The sequence below is a fragment of the Eutrigla gurnardus genome (assembly GCF_963514095.1).
Source record: "Eutrigla gurnardus genome assembly, chromosome: 15".
In the NCBI taxonomy this organism is placed as follows: domain Eukaryota; kingdom Metazoa; phylum Chordata; class Actinopteri; order Perciformes; family Triglidae; genus Eutrigla; species Eutrigla gurnardus.
In genome coordinates, this window is record NC_139938.1 from 23,061,917 (window position 1) to 23,088,541 (window position 26,625).

Sequence of the window (26,625 nt, forward strand, 5' to 3'; positions counted from 1 at the left end):
ATACGGATTAAAGAATGGAAGAAATCAAAGCAAAAAATGTTTTCTTAATTTCTTTCTTCTTGCCTTTTTGATTTTGTGTTTCTCTACATATAGAAGCAATACTCTATGTAACCAGAGAGGGGCAGCAGCAGCTCTCTCTCTCTCTCTCTCTCTCTCTCTCTCTCTCTCTCTCTCTCTCTCTCTGGGAGGAGAGTTTGAGCTAAAAGTTGAGGTGGGAGGGGAAGGGGGTCTCCTGTCTGATCCTTTGTCATAGGAAGACGTTTCTCTGCTGTTTGATACACAGAGAGAGAGAGAGAAAGAGAGTGTGTGTGAGAGAGAGAGAGAGAGAGAGAGAGAGAGAGAGAGAGAGAGAGAGAGAGAGAGAGAGAGAGAGAGAGAGAGAGGACTTCGGCAGCAACAGACAAAACCAAAACTCAGACGCAACTATGATTTGGATGGAAATGAAAGGTGAGTCGCTTTTCTTTTAGCCTCCAAGTCGATCCAGTCTGCTGCTAAATGTCCGGATCGATACCAACAGTGATGCTCCTGTCAGACTGGCGTAGGACTACTGCATGCACAGCTGCTGCTGCCAAATGTAGAGCTGTGGAAAGATGTCTTACTATTACGAATTCATTTTTGAGCTGTAATTCAAACTTGATGGTTGTGACTAAACACCGCTGGGAGATGGAAGTGGATATTATCAGGAGTCTTCAGACTGTTGTCTACACCCGTGGCTCTGTCTGTTTGTGATGTTGAGTTCAGAGCTGGAATGATTAGTCGGTTAATGAAGAAGTTGATCCCCAAAACAAACCTTTCTAAATTGTGTCTTTGCTGTTTTTGTTTCATTGTGAACTGAATATTGGGTTTCAGATTGTTGGTTGGACAAAATAAGGATTTTAAAGCTGATTTATTTTGGAACCTCTGAGATATTATTATTTATTATTATTATTATTATTTTACTTTTTATGGAAATACACGTTGTGTTTGTCTGTGAGGTTTGTAATGCAACAATGATTTGAGTCTTGTGCAATGATAAAAGTATTTATCTTCACTGTGACACAACATGAAAAACATCATCTGGTCGTTCCTCAAACTGTTTACATCTCTGTGTTTGTAATCTGCCTGTAGTCTGGGTGATGCAGTAAAAACTCTTGCTCCTGACGCGAGGCCGGGGACTTTCCCCCTCCTTTTTTCAGGAGGTCTGGAGAATGAACTCATGCTGATTGATTGTGTGACTGTGTAAAAGGATACCCTACTTCCTGTAGGCCCTCTCTCCAGACAGCAGGAGCAGATCAGCCATCTCTGTCTGTCTCTACGGTGTGTGTGTGTGTGTGTGTGTGTGTGTGTGTGTGTGTGTGTGTGTGTGTGTGTGTATTCAGGAAACCATAACGTCTGACTTTTAAAATCTCTCTGTTGAATCACTGGAGGGTAATATCCTCACATATCTTTTTAGGTGTGTCGTGTGTGGGAAGAAGGTTAAAAAAAGGTTAAAAGTAAATTAAAAAAAGAAATATCAACAAAAACATACAACTGACGTAAGACTTTCTGCTCTTTGTGGCTTTTCACTCAAAAAACTGTGGGTTGGAGGCTCTAGTCATGCTTTTTCATCACCAATCTAATCTGCATCTAATTTATCATATGAGATACATTCTAAGCTGCTAAACCTGCAAATATTGTATTTTTACTCTATTAATTAGAAAGAAGATGCTGTTTAAATAACACAGAGGATGTTGAAGAGTTATCCCGTCCAGCCTGACCCCGTGTGAACCTCTGAGTCTGAGGGAAGACTTTGGACGACTGGTCACAAGCTCGGGGCTCAATCATAGATCACGGTGCAGAGCGCTGCTCTGCAGACTCGGTTTTTTATTGGTGACATTGAGAGAGAGGCATCCAGACTTTCCTCTGGATCTGTTTTCCTACTTAGTCTTCAGGAATTTTTTCCCCCTTTCCGTTTAAATATGCACATCTGAAATATCTGCTTGAATTGAGGTATTGTTGGAGAGCTGTTAGAGGATACGTTGAGAGGCCGCAAGGCACGGATTCAACTTCCTGTGATGTTCTTTAAATCTCGTTTGATTTAAAAATGCTGCTCTTTGATGCTGCAGGAATATGTTGTTAGGAACTGATTCAGTACAGCACTGTATTCCATGGGGTGAATCCGGTTTACACAGGGTATCACTCCTTTTGACAATAAGAATAAAAAAAGAGGTTGCTGTGTTTTGTTATAAAGTCTTGGCATGTTGTGTGAGTTTCATATTGATCCCCTCCCTTTTCCTCTTCAGGGATGAAAGCGCGTACAGGGCCCAGCTGAATCCTGCATCCTCAGGCTGAATCAGAGAAAGGAGGTCAGTGTGATGAACAGCATGCTGCCTCAGAGGAGTGCTGTCGCCACGCTGGGCTACGGCTCAGGTAAGGCAACATTCAAGTTACTGTTGTCTTCCTATGTTGATATTGATACTGAATGATCGTACGTTCAGTAACAAAGCACCTACCCATCTACAGTTGTAGAGGATACATTTCACATTTATTTGCATATCGCATAAGCTTGAGTTCAGAGAATAATGCTCATTTTAGCTGGCTAACATCACATATGCTGGAATTAGTTGGCGTTTTTTTGAACTATCTGGATAACTTTCTGAAACCTGGAACAGATCTTTTTGCGTCACTTTGTGAAGATTTAGACAAACTTTCCACTTTGAAACTTCGGGCCTATATTTTCATTTTATATGATTGGCCAAAAGAAACACACCAAATGCTGAGAATTGTATCTGTTTTTATAAAGAGAGAACGTTTAGCTTCATTCCTTTGTGATCTCTGACTAGAAGTTAAATCACGTTAATATCTCCAGATTGATTTGACCCAGAGGTCAGGGGGGGGGGGATTGGCTGGTGTGGGGGGGGGGGATTGGCTGAATTCTGTTGGCTGGTGTGGGAGGGATTTCTCTTCCAGTCGAGACTATGATGCATGTAGGATTGTCTTGGTCCACCAGTATTCTTCCATTTTTAGAAGAAGCTAAACCGAGTCCATGTTTGTTTTGGGCTCAGAAGTGTATGAGTGTACATTCTTCACTGCCCCCCCCCCCCCCCCCTCTTACTCAGCACATGAGTGATAGCTGAGCTGGTGCTTATTAAATGGGCTACATTAAACCATTACATAGTCCAAAAAGGGACAGGATTTCATGCTCTGCCAACTCTTTTCTACAGACTGTGTGAAGATTGAGCGCAGCAGCAGTGGATCGGTGGGCGGGACGTTGCTGAGGGGCTCCCGCTCTAAGGCCGAGCTGCAGGACCTGATGGAGACGCTGCAGCGCAGGAAGAGCGCTCTGGAGGCCAGCCTGAGGGCAGCCGAGTGCAGCCGCAAGTACCTCAGCGTGCCTTCACCTGTTGGTTCGCAGTCCACCAGGCCATTGTCAATCCTCAGCAACACCGAGCGGCCTCCGTCTGCCTCCAGAACGTTGTCCTACATGACCAGCAGCAGCGTGCCTCCATCACCTCGCCAAGGTGAACGCCAGCTGAGCTCTAACGGCCTGCTCCATCATTCCCATTCTCGACACCAGTCACAAGACAGTCTGCTCCTCTCCAACGCAGCAGACGGAAGCTCTCTGCTCTCCTCCTATGGGCAGCCCCTACCTCGTTCTCCCCGGGTCAAAAGTGGAGCAGCCAGCGTGCCGTCCAGCCCTCGCATGGGCCGCAGGCTCTATTCTCAGGGCAAAGCCGGAGGAGACGCCCGCCAGAGGAAATACTCAACTGGCTCTCTCAACAGCCTGGGGTTGCATAGTCGCTCTCTGCCACGGCTTCACAACGCAGCGGACCCCCCTGCTCTGTCGCTGCCATCGCGACACTCATCGGGTTCCCACAGAGGAGCGGGCTCGGCAGGGCAGCGGCGTAGTCTCTCCTCCCTGGAGCAGCCACCAGATGTGACGGTACCCGCTAACATGCCCAGCACTCCCAGGAGGGCCAGCCTGGCCTCTCTGAGCTCTCTTGGTGTAGAGGTGGACGGCTCGGGCTTAGACCTGGGCTTCGGAGAGAGGAGGTTGTCCTTTGGGAAGGGTGGCTTGGGTCCAGGACAGCGGGTGGGCAGCATCAGCTCTTTGAATGGTAAAGAGGAGCTGAGAGACTATCACCAGCACCAGAGAGATGAACGACTCAGGGAGCAGAAAGTGCAGAGGCTGGTGAGTCGCTGTTTCATCCACTTTTGCAAGACTTTAACATTCATAACGCCTTGTTTAAAAGTGTGATGGTTAACTGTATATGTATGGATGGCCTGTCTACAGGAGTGCCAGCGTCTGGAGACCATCTTGAACCTGTGCACTGAGTTTGGCCATGTGGAGAGAGAGCCGAAGGACTCGGCTGTGTCCGACCTGCAGAAGATCAATAAGGAGTTGGAGAAGCTGCAGGTGTCAGACGATGAGTCGGTGTTCTCCGACTCTCCCAGCGGCACGGCTCCAGAGAGCTGCTTTGGAGGCAAAGCCAGAGACTTCCAACTCGCTGAGGAGCAGCAGGTCGGCCAGCGTCAGCAGAACGGCTACAGGGAGACCAGGTCCCACTCCCCTGCTATGAGCCTGAACAGCAGTGCCCCCTCCCCCTCCACCCACCACAGAGCTAAAGTAAGTCTGGCCAAATGCATGCCTGTCCACAGGTTTTTAGAATCATCAGGTTATTATTCAATTACTGGAAAGGTTTTGTTATAAATTAGTTACTTTATTATTCGGAGGAACAAGTCAAGCATATTTTAATTGTTTTACCCCAAAGGGCTTCACAAACCTGCAACTCCATCTGCATTTGAACAATCTATCATCTGCTGAATGCCTTCCAATCTGCTCAGAATCCTGCATTTAAGGAATTATTACTGTATCTTTGCTCCTTGATCTGTTAGCATTGATTCGCTGTTTGCTCTGTGATCACTTTCAACACGCTATTGCAAGGCACAATAAAGAAAATACAGAATGAAATCTAAGTAAATATTTAAGTTCTCCACTACTCAGTTCACAGGCTAGTCGCTAACGTTGATCTGCTTTCCTAATATTGGTGCTGGGCAGGTTAGTGGGTTTGTCTTTGATGAAAACAGCTGCAGCTAAAAAGGCAAAGTTAGAAGCTGAGGCGAAGCTGAGAATGAACCAAATTAGTGAATAATTGCACCAAGATAAACGTGTTAAAATAATAATAAAATAAAAGACAGAGGTGTTGAATGGCTGTGGTTAATGTGGAAAATGTGAAGTTTTTGTCCAACACCAGGTTTTTACATCCTAATATTGCTGGTCATAGCAGGACTTTTCCACACAAGTGAGTTTGCAGGTTTAAAGAATTACATTAATGACATTGGTTCCATTCAGCTGCTCACTGTCACATTGTCACGTCTTACTGGAACATTTTTAATACAGCAGAGCTGTCGTTCATGTTAATAATCACAGCTGTGCTTTTCCTAGTATGAAAAATAAAAATAAAAAATCTATTCTTAAGACCAACATCTGAATTCTAAGATCTTTCCCTTCAACGTTGCTCTAATGCTGCATTCATGTCATGTTGGAAAAACCAGTTGTACAACCTGTGAACATCTGAATGGAATTATTTTCTGAAAGCTCTGATATAATGATAATAATACTAGTTACGTTTCTGATTAGGCTGCATTACCTGGACTGAATGTTTGTGATCTAGAAAGGCACATCTGTCTAAAGTACATCTTCTTTGCTTTCCTCACAGACTTCCTTCACCGTTACTTTGTAGTGTAAAGACAGTGAAGTTAGTGGAGACTAACGGGACAAACCCCTCCTGTGGAATGTCCTGTCTCAGACTGCTGATAGCTTGTTGATCGTTGTTTGTTTACCTTTTGTAAAAGTAGATTAAACGCTTCCTATTTCCCTTTCCGGGGAGAACAGCAGCTCACAATCTAGTGCAGGTTATATTTCCATATATAATATGTACATCTGTGTATATAAACTCTGTGGGGAAATGGTATACAATTATGCTGAAGACGTCTAGCGTTTGAACAATATGTATTGGGGAAGTCATTTCCCCGCTAAAGACCCAACCAGTTGAATGGGTTCAAACTCCAAACATCAAACCGTGATACGTCACACAATGACAAATATTTGGTTCAAACTGGATTTGTCTAAATGAAAAGTGCAAACATGTGTGGCATGAAGTTCTTGTGCAGACTCTGAGTCGGATGCTGACTGCACATCAGTGGCGGTTGGAATTTTGCGTGCGGTATGATCCAACAAATTCTCCTTTTGGTCGACGCCGATTCCTCAAAATGTTTACGCGAGTTGTTCAGACACATAAACAGGGAAATCACAGTTGCACATAGACTTCCTGTATATTCACCAATTAGGGGAATGCAGATAACCAGGTAGTGTGCTGGATGTGAGGTCAGGCACAAGGACAGACCGGAAGAGTCCACTTGGATTCGGTTTGATTGTAGACATGGAGGGGAGGTAATGCATCAAATGCATCTAGTGATAATTATGTATTATCACCACAATACACTATATTTAATACACAGGAAGCAAATATCTGGCTACCCCATAATAATAATAAATAAAAAACAAATTAAAAATAAATAATAATAGAACTTGCATACAGATGATCTAGTCAGGCTCCTCCCACTTCCTTCTCCTCCCCAGACGGCTCCGCCTCCAGACCGTTTTTTCGCAGCGCCTCCTCACAGCTTTGAAGTCATTATGATTCGGCCTCATATTTTCTCTCATCTCTCATTCAATTTACAAATATAAATAAATGTATCAAAGACTGTGCTTTTAGCTCCCAGGCAGGCCCGTTCCTCTTTGTGCTGTTTTTTCCCTCCTCCATTCTAGAGCTGTTACAACATAATGGCGTGTCTGGTTTTAATGGAGAAACCCTAGTTTTGTTTCAGCACTCAACTCCAGGGAACAGGAAATGACTCTATCCCAAGGAGAATTACTGTGTGTGTGTGTGTGTGTGTGTGTGTGTGTGTGTGTGTGTGTGTGTGTGTGTGTGTGTGTGCACGACTGTATGGGGTGTGTGTGAGTGGAAGAATGCTAGTGTATATGCATGGCATATGCAAGATGTGCTCCTTTTTTCCAGATGTTTTCAACTTCTACACTGAGGCTAAATGGATAGGAGACCTTATGAGGATCAACACATCAGCACTGGCAATCAACCAACACTTTTTTTTTCATGGTCTATACGTTGATACCATGACTTCTGCTATGTGTCAATAGTGATGGAGGTTAACAGACTTCAAATATGCTCTCCTCCACCATCTGCATTCCTCAGAGCAGTGTGTGGAAGTGTGAAGAAAGACAACCCGCCTGGGAAACTATAAATCCTCGGGCTGCTGGCCACATGAGGTTTTGACCACAAAAACAATCCTCCCAACAGAACGAATACCTGATAATGCAGGATATTTTAAATGTACACACATATGAGTATGAACGAGTGGTTGTAGGACTTTGGTAGTGATATACGTGGGAGTACTTTGGCATGACGTGGCGCCACTGATAGAGATTTCCATTACCTCAAGTAGAAAAGAATCCTGCCCCCGTTGTCAGCGGCCAAGCTTCGGATGAGTTCAAATAGCAGCTGCTGTCGTCTTATTCAAAATCACTGATTCTAAAGGCTGGCAATTCGTTGAGCAACCTATAGTATGTGTGGAAACTATAGGTTATGACATTTTTCTTTTCATCAATTATGAGAAGCTACTTGCCATTTAATTTTTTATGTGCATTTCTTAAATGTACAGCATCATCATGTGTGTATTCACATAATAGGACGTCTCCTGTACAGCAAGCATCCATATGTATTCCTGATGTCACTACAGGCCTTGGAGAGCACGCAGCGGAAACAGGAAGCAACGCATCTAGAGGAAGAGAGGATTCAAGTCGTGAACAACATAGAGGAGCTGGAGCAGAAGATTAAAGACCTGGACAACCAGATGGAGGAGTCTGTCCGAGAGGTAGAGACAACACATAAACTGACCCCTGAACAGCCTGATGGTGTTTGTTCGAGATAAACCCATCACAGTAAAGCTGACGAGCTGCAAAAATGGTGTTATCTGTGTGTTACAGGTTTTTTTGTTACCTTTAAGTCAGGTGATGGTTGTGCTGTTTGTTTCCTGCAGATGGAGGTGGAGTGTGCTCTGCTGGAGGGCGAGCAGGAGTCAGAGATGGCCCAGCTGCAGAGGGAAAGGGAGCATCTTGACCAACTGAAGAAAAAGATTCATAGTATTGAGAAGCCGAACCACAGCCAGAGATCACAGGTAAAAATGCATAAAAACGATCAAGCCGTGGCAGATGTAGATATTAGACTCTAAAGCCCAAGCAAAGTCTCAGAGATCAGTTCAACCACAGCTTCCTCTAACGTGCGTTCACTTACATTTACTTTTAAACCAAAGAAGCAAATTATGTTTCCAAGAGGAAATGATTAAAACAGCAGGTCAAGGGAGTTCATCACAGAAAGAAACAGCCTCGGCTAAAACGGTCCAAAAGAGACAGAGAACAATGAACGTAAAGGCATCTCCAAACAAAGTAATACACATGTTGTATTTCTGCACGTTGACCTGTTCACTGACCTTCTCATCAGCATTATTCCTGTAACCCACAGGGCAGAACCCCCAAACTAACTCAACTAGACCTCTCTACCTTGTCTTTGTTCTCCTGGATACCTTCCTTCACTTTCCGTCTTACATTCACAACTCCTGTTTTCCTGGTCCCCTAGACCCAAATAGTTACCATGTGTAAAAAAAAAAGAAGAAAAGAGAACGCATCTGACTCCACTTTGGTGGAAAACTAAAATCACCTGAAACCTGAAATCACTTGAAAGTGTGCAACATTTAACACTTATTACATTGTCCAGAAAGTTAAACGCTTAAATAGCATTAAATGTTGTTAAATGCTGTGGATTTCCATATAGACCTTTACAAACGATTCTTAACCATAGAACCGTGTGTGTGTGTGTGTGTGTGTGTGTGTGTGTGTGTGTGTGTGTGTGTGTGTGTGTGTGGTGTTTCTCAGGAGGCTGAGGAGCAGACTAAAAGTTTGGAGGATTTGGAGTTTCAAAAGCTGGAGAGAGAAATCAATCAGAACGAAGAAAAAGAGAGTCAGAGTCAGGAGCTGCTGCGAGAGATGGCCGACTGTCAGCGTGTTGCAGTCACACGCAAGGTACGGCGAGGCAGGTTTCTGAGTGTGCATGGGGCATGCATGCATGTCTAACATTGCAGGTAGTTCTGGCTCTGCATCACTTTTAAATGTCTCATTTCTGTATGTTCAGGCTCTTTTTCTCGCACTCAGGTTTCAGTAACAAGCTGAGTAAATATTATTATGATATTATGAGATAAGTGCATTTATATGGGGCTTCATCATGACTTAATCTTCCAAATGATATCAAATAAAAGATCTGTTGAAGCACATTTAAACTCTTAACTCTTTTTGTGGTGATCAATTTAAATATTGGCTTTTTTTCCTCTTCAATTTCTACATTGTGGTTTGTTGTCATTAATCTTACTGCAGGTTGTGCATGAAAATAAAGCTGCAAAATTGTGAGATTTGCAGCACAAAGCATGAGCTAATTACAAGAAACAGCCATATCAGCAATGGTAAGCATGAATACTGTTTACATAGCAATAAAGTCTCCACTTCCATTTGAGTGCCATTCCACTGAGGGGTTAAATCGATGTGTAAAGAAGATGCAGTTCCCATCCCAAAATTAGAATCTGCTCTTGTTCTTTGTGCTGCTTCATAATAACACACACCTGCAGTATCTGCTAATGGGACAACATGACACCGCTTCAAACAAAGTTGCAGGATATTGGGTTGTGATATTTGTGCTGATATTTTTGTCACAGGAGAGGCTCATGACGCTGAGGAAACAATCCTCACAGATTACCTTACAGGCTCAGCAAGAAAGAGAGCATTTCCAGAGTGAGAAAAACAATTTGCTCGTCATGCTCCAGAAGGTAAGCCCATTATTCAATTTGAATATTAGTAAAAAATGAGATTTCATTTACTTGATTTTCGTTTACCTGATGTCTGCAGGAGAGAGAGAAGCTAGCGACTTTGGAGGGAAAGTATGCAGAGTTGTCAGAGGGGCAGACCTTCAGTCTCAACCCTGTAGCCAATAAAGAGGTAGGTGTAAGTTACATACTTGATATTTCCACCTCTGTGTCACACAGTGAACGACCACAGTTCAATGTCTCTGATGAGTTCTCCTGTTATTTTTATCCTTTCTCATCCTCCTGTGATCGCTGCAGCACTCTCTGAAGGAAAGGAGACGAAGCAGCAAAGAAAACTCCTCCCACCCGAGTGACAGCCTACCTCATAAGAGGAGCCAGCAGCTCCTCACCTCCTACGGCAGATCCCTGGGACGCACGCTTCCCCCCAAGGTCATTCCCTTTTTTATCAAAAAGTAATCCCAGCAGATATTCAAGGTTTTCAATCTGAAAGAACTACTACTATTTCTCTTATTTAAAGCACACTGTAATACTAAGGTATCTCCCTGCCAGGTGTGTGTGCAATCAAGACGTCGTATAACACACTTCATTTAGATGAATGTCACTGAGCTCTGTGTCCGTGTGGAATGAGCTCGGGGTGGTGAATAGTAAGAGTAGTGAGTGGAATCAGAAGGTAGGCAGAAGAAAACAGGCAAGAAAAACCAAAGCAATGGTACTTATTCTGATTCTGGACTGCAGAAGAGGGAATTTCACTGACCTCATTAGTATTTTATCCAGAAAGGTTTGAACTTTTAGTCCCATGAGAAGGATCCACTCAAACAGGCATTCTCACGTTCAGTGAGTGCGTTCCAAATGAGAAGTTTGTAGTTGTGTGACGGGTGTGGAGCCTGATCCTGAACAGCGTGTGTGCTGTTGTTTCCTCTTCAGGCCCATTTGCCTTTGTCCCAAAGCTCCAGCTGTGGCAGCGTCATCCCACAAGGCTTCAGCTTCTCCCCCCGGGATCTGAGCGGCCGCCGCCTGCCCAAGAGTGAGTCAGAGTCTCAGGATGTCGCATCTCGTCTGCATCAAATCTGTACTGTGTGACCAGCGTTTAACCTCAGGCGTGATACATGGAGGACAAGCCATGTACATTATACCACATCGAAATTTTGAGGCAATTGTTTGCACAGCTAGCTTGAAACGTGTTTTTTCATCGGTAATGAGATGTTGTAAAGCATGACAAGATGCTGTCTCACTTGGCCAACTAGTTAACGAATAACATTCGACCACGCATGCTTGAGGGTGTCTCCGATTTCTTACTGTAAAATGTTCCTCTGTCAGCAGGCAACAGCCACGCGCACATAGCCGAAGACAGACAAAGAAGAAGTGATTTTTGCAGCAGGATGGTCGCCGAGCCCGGCATGTTCTTGGAGTCCTTCTCCTACCCGGACCACAGCCAGGCCTCGGATACCGTCAGCGTGGGCAGCTCTGACAGCCTGGAGACCAGCTTCTCCGCCTGCTCCCCGGACAACATCTCCAGGTTAGAGAGGAAGTCCGATGCTGTACAGATGAGAGGCTACGTTGAAAAGTTTAGAAGGTGCAAATATCGGTGTGTCCGAAGAAGAATAGGTTGGTTTTTTTTTAAAAGAAGTTGAGCAGAAGATGATCTGAGAGATATCAGAAAGAGGAAATGGGTTTGGTTTTTGAGAGACACATTAGCAAATTCAGCCTTTGTAATGGTAGTGATGGTGATTTGTTTAAGGAGGGACTTAAACCCAATATCAGAGAAGTCCACTTCACAGTGTTGTTGGAGGTTTTCTTGCAAATTTAGACAAATAATGAAAACCTATATTTTCATTTTAGGTGGTAAGTCTACAAATGGGTTTGTTTGAATCTTCTCAATTCTTATTTTTCTTTACCACAGTACAGAACTACAGTCTCCCCCATCAGAGAAACCTGCTTCTTGTGTTTGACCACTCGTGTTTTCGTTTCCCCATCAGTGCCAGTACATCCAACATGGTGAAGATCGAGGAGATGGAGCGTTTGCTCCGAGAGGCCCAGGCTGAGAAACAAAGGCTCCTTGAGCATCGGGTACCGTGCCAAACTTAACCAAGGCTTCCTGTGTACATGGATGTGTGCGTTTGATGATGGATCTCATTTACACTATGTGGCCTGTGCAGGAGCGTGAGATGGAGATGCGCAGGCATGCTCTGGAGGAGGAGCGGAGAAGAAGGGAGGAGCTGGAGAAACGACTGCAGGAGGAGACGAGCAGGAGACAGAAACTTGTCGAGAGAGAGGTGAAGCTCAGGGAGAAACAAAGATCACAGGTATTCACCATAACTGACGAGAAGAGGCTTTCTTCAGCTTGGGGTAAATACTTCTTGAACAATCTGAATTGCTTTTCCTGTAGTCCCGGCTGACTCGCTACCTCCCTGTGAGGAAAGACGACTTTGATCTTCACGGCCACATCGAGGCAGCGGGACACAACCCCGGCGCCTGCTTCCACCTGGCCATCACCGATAAAACCTGTCGGGGCTTTCTGGTCAAAATGGGCGGCAAGATCAAGACCTGGAAGAAACGCTGGTTTGTCTTTGACCAGAATCGCAGGACGCTCACCTACTATGCAGGTGAGCGACGGCCGCTTTCAGCTCTCTGTTGAAAGGGTGCCGTTTAAGATGTGAGACAAAAGGGGCTGCGAGCGATGATGTCACTGTTAAGTGATGTCAGGACACTTTGGATGATCACAGCGTTGGGTTTTATGTTTCCCCACTGCAGACAAACACGAGACCAAGATGAAAGGAGTGATTTACTTCCAAGCCATAGAGGAGGTGTACTATGACCATTTAAAGAACGCACACAAAGTAAGTCCGTTTAGGTGTGTTTTTTTTAGACATTCTTACGGCACCATTGACATCTGTTTATCCTCTGCTTTCATTTGTCTTTCTCTCCCCCCATCACCTCCACCCCCTCTATTCCTTTTTCACTTTTTCTTCCACTTACATCCACTTCCTCACCCAAGAGCCCCAACCCCTCGCTGACGTTCAGCGTGAAGACCCACGACCGGGTGTACTACATGGTGGCTCCGTCGCCTGAGGCCATGCGTATCTGGATGGACGTCATGGTTACGGGTGCCGAAGGACACATGCATTTCATGGTGTAACTGGTCCCAAGGAGATCAGGGTCCACAGCACTAGATTTCATTGGTTCAAACATTGTGGCGTTCTGTTTACACTTATATTATTTAGCCTACATGCTCACAAGCACACTTTATAATGGAATCGTGTACAACATCAATAGAATTGATATACAGGTTTTTATACTTAGTTAGTTATTTGTTGATGTGAGAAGCTGAAGCGCCACAAAATCTTGCACCAATTATGTGGTTAGTAGTTACATTTTCCAAAAGTATCCTTGTTAAAACAAAGTCTCTGCTTGTCTCTTACTCCCCGTGTTATGTTTGGCCTTTTCTCAGTCAAACCTTCATCACAGAGACTTCTAAAAAAGATCAGAAACGCAACATCTGCTGTGCATACTGTACATGCTTGTCTGTAACAGATGCGTATCTGCAAGCTTCATGCGACATGTTCAAACCAAACACAGATGAAATGATCCCGTCTGTATTTGTGTTGGCAAGAATGCACAGTTTGATTTCTTGTGATTAGTGTATTACTTTACATTTGTAACTCAATGTTTTGCTGCTTCTAGACTACAAGCATAATCTGGTTTTGTCTGCTTTTCTAAAAAAAACACACACAACCATCAGTATTTCTTCATTCCAATGAGTCTTAATTTGGGTTTTCTTTTGTGCAAATGATTACAGGCACTTTTCGGGTTTTATTCTTATGAATTATTCGTAATTATGGGAAAAATTCTACTCATAAAATAACATAAGCAGCCCAAATCACAATGGTACTTTGCTTCATGGCTGCCACTGTGCAGCTAGCTCCCTCTAGCTATAGGAGAGGCTGCAGGCCTGATATGATGAGGCCATGTTGCTTCCAATGTGTTTCATTATGTTTTTTCACCAGCAGAGGTCCTCAGTGCAGAGTTAACTCACTGATATGATGTCATGCCCTAACCAGCAGGTCCACACTCCTCAGTGATCCGTATTTCCAAATGATTATATAGCAAATATGTGCGTTTATAAGCATATGCATATCAATATGAGCTTTGTGGAACCAAACCAGAAATGATCAGGAGTATTATTTTAATAATTCAGCTTTGAATGTTTTATAAAACCCATGTTTTATCTGTATATTCTTTGACTCCTTCCTTTTTTTAACGTACTTACTTTACGTGACCATCTGTTGGTTTACAGAGTACAGAGGAGGCTGCGGAGCTGACAGTGTTGCAGATGAGTTGTTGCCTTTCTGTCACGTTACCATCTCACCTGAAAACAAATGACTGCATTGATATATTTTTAATACATTTAATATGTTACATTTTGCATATAAACAATGGCGATTTTAGTCAAATGTATACTACTTTTTAAATAATAATTTGTCATGTTTCAATATGCATAAGAATAAATAATATTGATTATGAATCATATTTGTGAAATGTTATGGTTGCTCTGCATGTTGAACGTCAGGGTTATAATAATCATCATGTTAAACAGTGGGAGATAAATTAGCTCTCGTTTCGCTGAAGTCCTACTTTGTCTATTGGAGCCGTGAAAATAAGTTTCATGAATGTCAGCATAGCAAGACCTGCTTTCCTGTATTGATTATAGCTTTATTTTTATGTAACGTGTCATCAAGAAAATCGATGCCCTGTAGCTTTAGTAGATTCTGAAAGCTTTTAGAGGAGTTGACCTTTTATTTATCTTGCTAAAAGCCTATTAATGTCTGAAATGTCTCAGATTTCCTGGGAATGTAATGTTATCTACAGTGTGGTTCAGCCTTTTTCAATGCAAATGCCTCCTAACAATAACAATACCTTGTTATTGGTATGTGTGGAGGATGGCTGTCTTTGCTTCCACTGCATCCACAGAAAACTCCGCATTGTTGTTTTTTTCCTACACGGCTGGTTCAGCTCAGGTCATTCCAAAAAACAGAGTTTTCAAGCAAACCCATAGTCTTTGTAAAATATCTCTGAATTAGAGTGAGATATTATTATGATGCTCTAAAGTATTATAATTCATTAAATACATTTAAAAAATGGAGCATGAAGTAATCTTATTAGCATGTTTCCTGTCAGTGAGCTCATTAGGGCACTCATGTTTTTAAACTCCTCCTTCCGACACTGGAAGCCTTTCATTGGTTGACCTAGTGGGGTTGGCATGGAAACACAGAATGAAGCATGCTAAATTCGGTTCTAAAGAAGCACATCGTCTCTCCAGAGGCAGAAGTAGACACAAACACATGCAGACCATAGAAGCCAGGGTGGCCTCGGTGCACTATGGGGGCTGTAATTTGTGTAACAGATTTGGGGGCAAACGGCCTTAAAGAAACACAATAAGCCTATAAACAGAGGAAGTATGAGACAGCATATGCAATATTGCTCAAAAGCTTTCCCACCATGTTTCCCTGACTTCACTCAAGGAAAGACATCGCTGGAAAATCATGTGAATGGATGCTGACAAAAGGCAGCATTCTCTGTGTCAGATCCCTCGCTAAAGCTTCATGATACTCAACCAACAGTTTAACTTATCAAGCTGTGTCACAATGTGAGCCTTCATTACCCGCCTGAATTATGATTATAAATCTGCATGTTGTTTATGGGATTTTGTAAGTTTTAATAGCAAAATGACAGGTGTTGCCAAGAGATAACTGTTTTGCTTTAGAGCCTCAGGGGGTAAATGTTCTTTTCAGAAAGGAGATTGTTTTACCCTCTAGTCTGTATCAGCACCTAATGTGGTGAAATCCTCGTGTTTTTCTTGGGCAAATGATGGTTGTCTCTCCTCAGCTTGCAGCCTCTGGCTTCCTGAAGTACACAGAGGTCTTTTTGTGTCACCTCCGCACTGCTTTTCCCCCCTTTTTTAAAAGAAATTCACCCTTTGTCCTTCACGCCTTATTCCAAACACCAGACTCCTTTTAACATTACCACATGACTCGGATCAGTGTCCCATCTTTAACCTGATGTTTTCCTCTCAGCACTAGTAGATCAAGGTTGTGTTCCAACGTGTTTTTCCTACATTTTCTGCCTCTGTGCAACACAACAGATTAGTTCAAGTAACTAAATGCATTTTGTTCTTTCCGACCAATATCAAACTGGCGCTGTCCAAATCACATTAACTACACAGGCATTATGCAGCACATCCATCAGGTGCATTTCACACTAAGAATAGCAGTGACACACATTCCCAGACCCTTGTCCTGATAATAAGGCATGCATGTTAAGTATTTCCCCTTGCAGCTGATTGGCCGGGCTCTGCTGACATTCATGTGCTCGCTTTTCAGGTCAGTGAGCTTTGAGTGTGGATGATGTTGAAATCATGTTCCCATGAGGACACTCTTAGCCAGGCTGTAGTACTACGATGGTGAGCCATTTGTGAGAATAAAAATGATCTGCCACAATATAAAAACATGCATGATATAATTCACAAATTAACAGGTCTCAACTTGCGAATACTCATATTGTTTTATTGATTAAATAGGAAACAGAACAACATATATGAGACTATACACAGAAATATTATTCTCATCTGAGTATAAGTGGGATAAGGGTAAAGGATGTGCCAGTGTACAAGAGATCTCATCTCAGCATCCTCTCTGCATCGCTCAAACGTCCACAGTGCCACTTAATAATGACCGCCTTCCACTGTCCATTTCCCATTTCCATTCAGCCCTCAAAACCAGTCTCTCCCATAGTTCACAGTGAGATCTGTTCATGTTACATATGAGCGGGCGGACACACAAGCGCTGTACAGTTGGACATCTTGTGCAAAAAATTTATGTCACATTTTCTGCTACATACATCCAGAAATAGGTGTGGAATGTAAATTTGGTTGTTGCATTAATTTATAGAGCTCCTGCTGTTCTTCTCCTGACATAAATAAAAAGTAAAGGGACTGGTTATTATCAAAGAGACTTGCTGGAAAGAAAAAAAACAAAAAGATTTGATGGTTCCTACAAAAAGTGGGAGTAACAAAAGTTAAAAGTACCGTAGAAAAGATTAATTCTGAGAGTCTGTTGGAAAAAGCACCTTTAGAAAGGCCCATGTTGTGTGTGTGGCTGTGTTCCCAGAGGACATTTTATCTTGCTCATCCTTAGTTCCCGATGCTGCTGTGTGTTCAGGTGGGACCCGAACCTTTCCTGAGTGCATGTCCAGTTGCCTCAGCACCAAAGAGCCAGGCTTGTTGTTTTGGGCCCTTGTGGAGATGTTTTGTGCTTCAGTGCTGTCAGCTTCTTTGACTTGTTTACCATTGCTTGTGTTGTAGTGAAGCCAATATAAAAAGGAGTGATCGTGTAGATTGGAGGGGGAGAAAAAAAGGTTGCAGTCAAAGCCAGAAACTGTATCGTCGATTGATTCCTTGTTTTATTTTCTTATCTGGGTGCTGCCACCTGGAGCTGCAGGTTTATTACCGGCCCTGCGGACAGGAACCTTGGACACGGGTATCTTGGTGCGGGAGGGTTCTTTAGCTTGAGGGATATGGGATGCAGTGTGACACTGTGCACCGTGTTTCACTGGGATCTTTGAGTCACGCGGTAAAGCGGTGAAGACTTTTGGCTGGGGAAGCTGCTGACTCTCCTCCTGGGTATGTTTCGAGGTGGGCACATTAGCCTCAACTTCACTGATTCTATCTTTGCTCCATGCATCATGTGAGTTGAAACTGGGCCTCTCTTCTTCTAGCACAGGAGTAGGTGGGTCCCGGATAGTTTCTTCATCAACGTGTTGACTGTCCCGGACAGGAAGCTTGCCCGCTCTGCCCCCTCCAACTACAGGTATTTTGCTAAGTCCTGATGCCTTTACTTGTGGTATCCTACTTTCTCTGGGGGGGCCCTGGAGGCTCATCCTTGACTCATTATGCAGTTCCTCCGGTCTTGATGGTACGATCTGGGACCCCTGGGCACCTGTGCTACTTAGACTAATCAGTTGTCCATCGACTGATGTTTGTCCACTTCCTCTATTCTTAGCGGAAGTGTGGGCCTCACTCAGCCTTGTTGCAGGGGTAGAAAGAATAGAAGTGGATAGTGCGGGAGGGTCTCTAGATACAGTAACTGGGATCTGGGCAGGGGTGGGAGGGCCTTTAGATACAGAAACCGGGATCTGAGCAGGGGCAGGAGGGTCTTTAGATACAGAAACTGGGATCTGGGCAGGGGTGGGAGGGCCTTTAGATACAGTAACTGGGATCTGGGCAGGGGCAGGAGGGCCTTTAGATACAGAAACCGGGATCTGAGCAGGGGCAGGAGGGGCTTTAGATACAGAAACCGGGATCTGAGCAGGGGCAGGAGGGTCTTTAGATACAGAAACCGGGATCTGAGCAGGAGCAGGAGGGTCTTTAGATACAGAAACCGGGATCTGAGCAGGAGCAGGAGGGGCTTTAGATACAGAAACCGGGATCTGAGCAGGAGCAGGAGGGGCTTTAGATACAGAAACCGGGATCTGAGCAGGGGCAGGAGGGTCTTTAGATACAGAAACTGGGATCTGAGCAGGAGCAGGAGGGGCTTTAGATACCAAAGCGGGGATCTGAGCAGGGGCAGTAGGGGCTTTAGATTGTGAGACTTGAATTGGAGCAGGTGGATCTTTAGGTACAGAAATTGGGATCTGAGCAGGAGTGGAAGGGGCTTTAGACTGAGACACTTGCATTTGAGCAGGTGGATCTTTAGGTAAAGTAATTAATATTTGAGCAGGAGGGGCCTTAGATTGAGAGACTGGGACCTGACCTGGAGGAGGAGGTGTTGGGGATACTGTGGAAACAACAGCGTGAGTAGCAGGGGTTGGGGTCAGTGTGTAGGCAGGGGGCATCTTATTTAAAGAGAATGGTGCTGAAGAGGGTTTAGTCGTGGAAGGAATCTTATCTAAGGAAGTTGAAGATGGAGTTGGGACAGATGCAGGGCTGGGATGGGTTCTAGTTGTGGTGGTTGGGGTAGAGGAAGAAGACATATCTGGAACACTTACAAGAGAGGAAGGGGCCTTATTTAAGTTCATCGGGCTAGTGCTGAATGTAGGTTTGGAAAGGGCTGCAGATACTGAGCCTGAGGTTGCAGTTGATGTGGGAACCGTTGCCGTCTCGGAGGGAGAGGAGGGTTTAGATTCTCCTACAGCTGAATTTAGGAAAGGTTTGTAGGAAGTGGAGGTTTTGCAGGTCCAAGCTGAATCTGATTTTGCAGATGGAGGTTGGGTTAAGGCAACAGGGATAGGGAGGCTCTGTGTTACTGGTGGAGGTTTAGCTGATGGTGGAGTTGGAGTAGCTACAGGAATCGCTTTACTGACTGAAGCGATATTTTCAGGAGGTGCTACAATCTCTGAAGCCAGTTTGCTAGCCGTACAGGTAAGAGTTGAACTAATGGAGGGAGCCTTGACCACAGTGGCTGGGGTGTTCGGTGGAGCTGTGGTAGCACTATAGGTGGAGCTTAGCGTGGGTTTAAATGTGGTCATTGGAGCTGAAAGGCTTGTTAATGTTACGGGCATAGTTGAAGGTTTTGTTGCGATGGACGCAGGAGTGGTGAGCTGAGTAGAATCCGAGCTCAATTTGACTGAGTGGGTCGTCAAAGTGGAAGATTTGGTCAACGTTGTGATGATGGAGCTCGGCTTGGCAATGGGAGAAGAGGTTGAAGCTGTGGTTGTCAGAGGGGTCACGGATTGGGTCAAGGCTGCTTTAGGGACAGCGACGGGACAGGGTTTTGCAGTGCAGGTCAGTGAAGATGAGATGGTTGGTTTGGAGAAGAGAGATGTGGATGGTGGCGGGAACTCGGTCGCCGCAGCACTGATGGGACTGCTGGCTTTTCCCCACTCGGCCTCCACATCAGCCATGATGTCTCCGCCTCCGGAGATTGAGTCAAAGGTCAGGAGAGAAGAGATGTCTGCCAATAGGCAGCTCAGGCTGTTATCACCGGGCACCAAGGGGGGTTCAGAGGTGGGTAAAGGCGGCGCATGCTCATTAGTTCTACTCACATGGCCTGCCGTCACCTGGAGAGTTAGGGTCTCTGACGGGGACGTGGTTGCACTGTCCTCTGTTGTTAAGCTCTTTTCACTCACAGGGCTGTTCAGAGAGCGAGGCTGGGATTTGGGTGTGAGCGTGAGGTCCTCTTTGATAATTTCCACACTGTTGGAACGGGACGACATGAGAAGTGGACTCGGAGGAGTTTCCTCCTCTTTATCTTTTGATCGGAACCTAACATTGCCAAAGAGACCCTTCAGCCCACGACGTTGCCGACTCGATGGCTGGGACACGGTGTGGACTCTGCGGTCCCCAACTCCTCTCCGGCCACCCCTCAGCATCGACAGGAAGCTGAGGGACTTTACCGAGCATGCTGAAGAAATGGAGGCGCGAGCAGGGGCAGCAGCCAGAACGCCATCTTCACCGAGCAGCTCCTCCTCTGCCTGCTCCCTGCCTCCTTGACTCACCTCCTGTCCCTTTTCCTTGTCTTGCTCCGGCTCTGAATCTGGTGCACCGGTCTCAGATAATCCATCTATGGTAGTACTGCTCCTGATAACAGGTGACTTGTTGTTTCCATCCCCTTTGCTTCGAATAGAAAAGATGTTACCTGGCTTGCGTTTGCCAAACAGCTTGAATCCTTTTCTGATTTTTCCACTCGACTGGGATTCACAAGGCGGGGGGTCCGTGTTCTCCGTTTGTACATCCATCTTCCTTCTGCTTCCCCCTTTCTCCGTATCCTCCCGTCGCTTGCTGCTGTTGTTATTCCCCAGCCAGCGGAGTGAGCATTTAAATCCAGACCTTATCTCTATCTCCGTCTGCAGCCTTGCTTTACCTCTGATGCTCTCAGTGTGTTTCTTTATCGGTTGTTTGTATCCCTCCCTCTGTCTATCTTTCCCATCCAGCCCTTTCTCCTCTAGTTCTCCCTCCAAAGCCCCTCCCCTTTGCCTCGTTTTTGTCTGGCTGCTCTCCCCGGTTGCCATAGCAACTGAGGAGCTAAGCAGCTTTCGTCAGCAATGCGGAGCCAGGGGCTATCATCAACCCTCCCTGAACACAGCTTTCCCTTCCTCTCTCTCTCTTCCGCTCTGTCTGATGACTCTGTTTACATAACATCATTGACAAATACTCCATTAATAGGGCCAAATTTTGAATTCCGAATGATCTGGCTTTACATAAACATCTCATCCAGATTAATGTGACGTACCTTTATATGCAATTTTAATAATCTCTTAATGGAACAGATTTGCTTTTATTAACATCAACTTACCCCAGTCTCTTCAAAAATGTATACAGTTTTAGAAAATCACAATTTTATAAATAGTCTCAATCCATCCACGATGCTATTGCATGATGCTATTATTTCAAAAAGCATGTCAAAAGAAAAACAAAAAATTCCCACAAAATGTAACTCTTGATGTTCAACTATAAAATCAATTAAAGAAGTGATCGATCTTGTGGGAGGATGTGACCTTTTTGCAACCTTAACAGAGTTAACAACAGACAATCAAGCCATTGAGAATGATTACATAATTGTAAATGAATGAACAGATTCGGGAACATTCAATCTTTCAGAGAAAAGTAAAAAATATCATGAAACTATATTGAGAATGTCAGTGTGAAGACATGATTTATCTTATTGTGTGGACATTAGTATTGTGTCTAACTGTTAATTGGAGCCTTGTTTAGATTTTATCATTTAAAGGTCATTTTAGAAAAATGTAACATCAAACACAATCATCACAGTGCTCGAGCGAGTCATTGTTTTCACACATTTCAGGTGTTTGATGTGACAAAACATTGTTCGAAATCTTATTTTCCAGTTTATAAATACCAAAACAACTTATCTAAATAAAGTCCCATCCAGTCATGTGCATCTTGTTAGTTTAATGTTTTGAGTTTTTCCTGTTTGCCTGGCACATACATTTATAAATTACTCAAATTATTCTTTTAAAGAAAAATAACTGCATTGTGCTGTGAATATAAATTAATCATGTGAGTGGTGTGACTGGTTTGTGGGTGGAACAAGCATGTCCTCTTGTGGTTGCTTAAGAAATAGTTATGCTGTAGACGGCTGTAAATTGCACACCGTGTCTGAAAATAACACCGCTGTCTCATCTGCGTGTTGTTTCTGCCCCAAATAAGTCTGAGCAAGTGGGTCAGCTTTTTTCCAGGCTGTGTTAAGACACATTAGGACGCCATTGTAGAGGACAAGGGATAAGGATAATAAGTGAAAACATGTTTCTACTATCATGCTGCAGGAAACAATAGAGATATTTTTTTATCAAATGGATTGATGATTTGGTGCTTAGATCCTCGGTTTAATACCTGCAGCCTGGGAACTGTAATGAGTCGATTCATACATAGCAAACTGAATACTGTGTCAAGATTAACTGGCCACTTTAGTACAAAAATAATACATCAGTGCACACACACACACACACACACACACACAAATAAATAGGTGTTTTTATTCACTCTTCTTTAGGCAAATGTAGAAAATGTTGTTCTTATGCACACAAAAATATGTTAACATACACAATCCCAGGCCGACTGCAGGAATCCAGTGTGCACACCTGAGGGGTATCAATCAAATGGAATAAGTGCACGTTGTCAAACCAGAAAGTCTGTGAAGAATCTCAGTCATTCAGCTCATGTTCTTTGAAAGCTTTATCGTAGGGAACTTGCTTTAGGTTTCTGAAGATGACTATTCACATGAGTGTGAACACATGAGACTCGTTGCCCCGTCAGGCCACCATGTGAGTCGTTGGGGTCACATGAGCCCACGTCTGGATGGCTGATGATTTGTGGAAGATACCAAAGAAGAATCTAGACCAGTGTTTTCAACTCTTTTCCGATGAAAGAAGCTAGCAGCACTAGCACAGAAAGCGCTAAATCTAGTGAGGAAGTCACCAAGTCAGCAACATGGAAAGCCATTTTGGGCCAAATAAATGATTGGACGGGCTTATTAGTCAGCCACAGATAACATATGTTTCACTTTTTTTTCGTCAGAGCATTTGATTTATTGATTTTTGTCGGGGTGTAAATTCAAAGGGTCAGTTTATAACCCACATCTTCTCTGTCCACTAGCTATCACATAGCATGGGCTCATTGTCATCCACAATGAGAGGTCCATCTCTGAACCTTCTGCCTCCGCTACAGTACAATAGAAGTGAATGACACTTGCTCTGAACATTAAAAACATAGCCTATAAACAATACAACAGCCAACTTTCCAGAATCAGTGTCCTGTTTACTCTGGCTGACCCAACATCTTCAGGACGTATGTTTGGGGCAGAAAGTAGTCATCTTGAACCAACCATTTAAGTTTTGTCACCTACTGATGCAGATATTGACAAATATCAGTGAGTGTCGTATGAAAAGTATAAAAAGAAGGGTTGAAAATCACCAGAGCAGTGATCTTCTCTCACAGAACGAGGTAAACGTATATTATTATATTATATCATTAAAGAGCAGTGTTGACTTCCACTCTTTTAGACGTCGTGCTCCACGAGAGCAGTCTGCAGGGCCACTTTAGCATTCTGGTTATTGTCGTCGGCCTCAGAGGGAAGTGCGTCATATGTACGACGGTACAAACGCTGATTAATCAGAGTAAGGATGAACATCTCCATGATCATCATCTGTTGACTCAGCACTGCAGGACAGAGAGAAAGAGAGACGGAAGAAATCAGGGTTTCAGATGGATCCTTTTACCTCACATGTGTGACATTCAGAGAGTTCTTACTGGAGCCGCGAGCCTGAGAAGAGAAGGGTGGGGCGCAGGCGATGGTCCCATCCAAGGCCAGGATGTTAATGATTGATGTCTGCAGCTGACTCAGGACCAGTATTAGCTGAGGAAAAAACATGTATTGGTCAGTGACATACTGTACATACAGTGCAGTTCAATGAGGCACTGCATATTATCTCTAAATATCATAATTGTTTAGTCGTTTATGGCACCAAACAAATTAAAAAACAGCCAAGGTCACACCAGTGGATATTTGTAGTTCTCTAAACGGAGACTACGTTTCTCATAAACCCTTGTTGCTCTTTCAGTGTAATACTTGTCTTTTCTGTTACTGAAAGTTTAACAAATAGAAGATAAACCTAACTGTCTTTTGAGATCACAGCTGACACTGTAACACATACGGCATTGGTTGCAGCGTCTCACCTGGTAGATGGCATACTTGGGTACGATATTGAGGCTGCGAAGCAAGCTGTTGGTGTTCATGAAGATGATGGCAACGGGCCAAAGGGAGAGGATGGTGAGAACGCCGATGAATGGGTTTATCCAAATGGCTGTACCAGTGATCTCTAGCTGAAAAGGAAGCAAAGAGAGTTAAATTGCATGTCATGCTAATTCAGTAGAATAGAGAAATATTTCAAACACTTACATCGGAGAGATCAAAGTTTCCGTTTGTCCACAACACTATGGCGAGGATAGACAGCACCGTCTTTAGGATTGCATACTGTAGAGCACCCAACTTCAGCAAGAATAACAGTCGCCTGAATGATCCCGTCCAAAGGAAGATCCACGTTAGAAATGTACATCATAAGACATGTGCAGCAGAAATAGCATGCATGCATTTCAATAAGAGCAGGTTGAAATGATGATTAATAATTCATCTCAATGTATGTGCAGTGCACAGAACAGGGGTCTGTATTTGCATCCATAGTTGTAAATACCGTGAGATGTGCACGCGGGGTAAACAGAGGCAGCAGCAGCAGCACGGCCCCGTGTTGATCCGAAAGGTATTACTGGAAAACCGCTTCAGAAAAGCACTGCTGCCCCCCAACTCCTCGATCATCAGCACCAACACCTTATACACCACAACTGCAAAATAACTACATAGAGCAGGACAAGTGACTTCGTCATAGAGAGCAAGTGATGATCATGAAGAAGGGAGTACTAGTAGTCCAGGATGTGATGTGATATTTAATCATTTATCACATTGGAACACACCTACTCTCGACAGTTAACAGACTCGTTAAGCATGCTGTACCGCGCATGAATCAGAAAGCATGTAAAAACCATAAAGATTTCCTGTATTTTATTGAAGTTGAGCACACACTGGTTGGGGATGTGGCATGGTGTGTGTAATGATTCAACGGGTGGTTAAACTATACTTTGTTCTTCAGTTAACGCACACAAGGCCTATGCGTGAACGGGTAACAACCTGGCCATATGAAGCAGGACTGTTGAAGATATCAGTAGTGAGATATAGCTACCGGTCACAGCCAGATAACAGAGCTGAAGCTGATAGTTTTTGACATTTATAGCAAGAAAGGAAGCAGTTACAGATAAGAGAGAGCATCCGTTAATACTGGCTCTTCTATTCAGACTTCAGCTTTCTAGAAATATCAACTAAAGACTGACTCTAATGCATGTGAAAATACTTTTCCCCGTGTAGGAGTTTAGGTGTAGTTGAGAGAAAAACGTACCAGTTAGACGTCATGTCCGTGAACATGACTGCCCTCGGGATCCACATCCCAAAACACGACATGGTGGCAATGACCTGAAATAGAGCAATACCTTCATGTGCATTGGTTTAGATTTCATGTTGTATTTCAAAAGGCCTTGTACTCAAGTTATTAAGACTTGATTGTGGATTGAGAATCAGCAGCTATCTTATTATTGTAAAAACAGGCCTGAATTGCTTACTGGTGCTGCGCCACTTATCCAAATGAGAGTTGTCTTCTTGGGGTAGGGCAGTTTTTTATAAATAAAGACGCACTGCTCCAGGTACAGCAGCAGGGAGACGCAGGACATGACGGTGAGCATGCAGTACAGACACCATCCAAACACATCCAGCTCTGATTTCAAACGGAGAGGGGAGAGAGAGAGATTAGGCAATAAGACTGGGTGATGTGGTCACACAAGAGCAGCACAAAACAGACTGGGTTGAACAAAATGTGTGTAACATTGTCATACAGAGGCAAATAAAAGAAGAATATCTCAATATCATATGATACATTCAAGGCACGCGGCTGACACTGCTCAGTGAGCGATTGATGTGATTAGCTCAGACCGGTTGATAAGGCAGATCAGCGAGCAGGATGTGGTCATGTGGGTCACTTACGCTTTATCACGTCGATAGCCAGTGGAGGCTCTTCCAAACACGCTGGGTGAACGGTGCTGTTGAGGATTTCCTCCATGTCGAGCAGATATTCCTCCGGAGATGTTCACTGATAAAAACAAAGTTGACTCTGACAATCGGTCTCCCTTTGCATCGAGGTGTCGGCCTCTGGATTCTAGCAGCAAGTGTACTTTACCCTTTAGGTGACTTTTACGGAGTGAAGGTGGGATGGCACCGTTTACGAGAACACCTCCGTAAGTCACCGTCACTCATTCATTCACAGACTTAAGTCACAGTAATTAAAATAACACAAAGGTCAGAGTTTTAGTCAAAAGGGCGAGACCTATTAAGTGTGTCAGGAGAAACTCTGTGAAGTTTCTTTCCCAGTAAATCTAAAGAGATAAGATAATAAAGAAATGTATTAATTACATCAGTATACACACAAAGTAAATCTACAGACAACTGAAATATGTTGAATCATTACTATAAATAGTGTTGTGAGTATCACTGTTATGCAGACTCAGATGTCAGAAAACATGCATGGGAATTATATACAATTGGTACAAGATTCACCTTTTACATAGAAATAACTGCTTAATATCTTAATGAGATTGTCCCACAATACTTT

General features: G+C 43.9%; 3 protein-coding genes across 4 annotated transcripts; 1 reads left to right on the forward strand and 2 right to left on the reverse strand.

Moving 5' to 3' along the window:
- Window positions 1–295: 295 nt before the first annotated feature.
- Window positions 296–14,428, forward strand: phldb2a (pleckstrin homology-like domain, family B, member 2a). Of its 2 annotated transcripts, none has more exons than XM_084029651.1 (17): window positions 296–447; window positions 2,262–2,388; window positions 3,183–4,150; window positions 4,253–4,585; window positions 7,777–7,911; window positions 8,077–8,214; window positions 8,969–9,115; window positions 9,799–9,909; window positions 9,989–10,078; window positions 10,204–10,335; window positions 10,831–10,930; window positions 11,224–11,422; window positions 11,883–11,973; window positions 12,063–12,209; window positions 12,293–12,509; window positions 12,658–12,743; window positions 12,902–14,428. In XM_084029651.1, exons 2-17 carry the CDS (start codon window positions 2,334–2,336, stop codon window positions 13,040–13,042), a joined length of 3,090 nt encoding a protein of 1,029 aa, XP_083885777.1. In that variant the 5' UTR covers window positions 296–447; window positions 2,262–2,333; the 3' UTR covers window positions 13,043–14,428. The 2 variants fall into 2 exon arrangements, with proteins under 2 accessions (XP_083885777.1, XP_083885778.1); XM_084029652.1 differs by having other exon boundaries at window positions 11,227–11,422.
- A 2,021-nt stretch (window positions 14,429–16,449) lies between these two features.
- LOC311026240 (uncharacterized protein) lies at window positions 16,450–21,175 on the reverse strand. Its single transcript, XM_084029650.1, has 2 exons — window positions 18,492–21,175; window positions 16,450–18,449 (listed from the first exon to the last, which is right to left on the reverse strand). Exons 1-2 carry the CDS (start codon window positions 20,905–20,907, stop codon window positions 17,362–17,364), a joined length of 3,504 nt encoding a protein of 1,167 aa, XP_083885776.1. The 5' UTR covers window positions 20,908–21,175; the 3' UTR covers window positions 16,450–17,361.
- A 2,239-nt stretch (window positions 21,176–23,414) lies between these two features.
- LOC311026247 (organic solute transporter subunit alpha-like) lies at window positions 23,415–26,076 on the reverse strand (the record flags this gene model as incomplete). The annotated part of the gene is made up of 8 exons (XM_084029658.1): window positions 23,415–23,575; window positions 23,666–23,771; window positions 24,092–24,238; window positions 24,315–24,426; window positions 24,607–24,765; window positions 25,363–25,436; window positions 25,583–25,734; window positions 26,001–26,076. 8 exons carry the CDS (start codon window positions 26,074–26,076, stop codon window positions 23,415–23,417), a joined length of 987 nt encoding a protein of 328 aa, XP_083885784.1.
- Window positions 26,077–26,625: the final 549 nt, after the last annotated feature.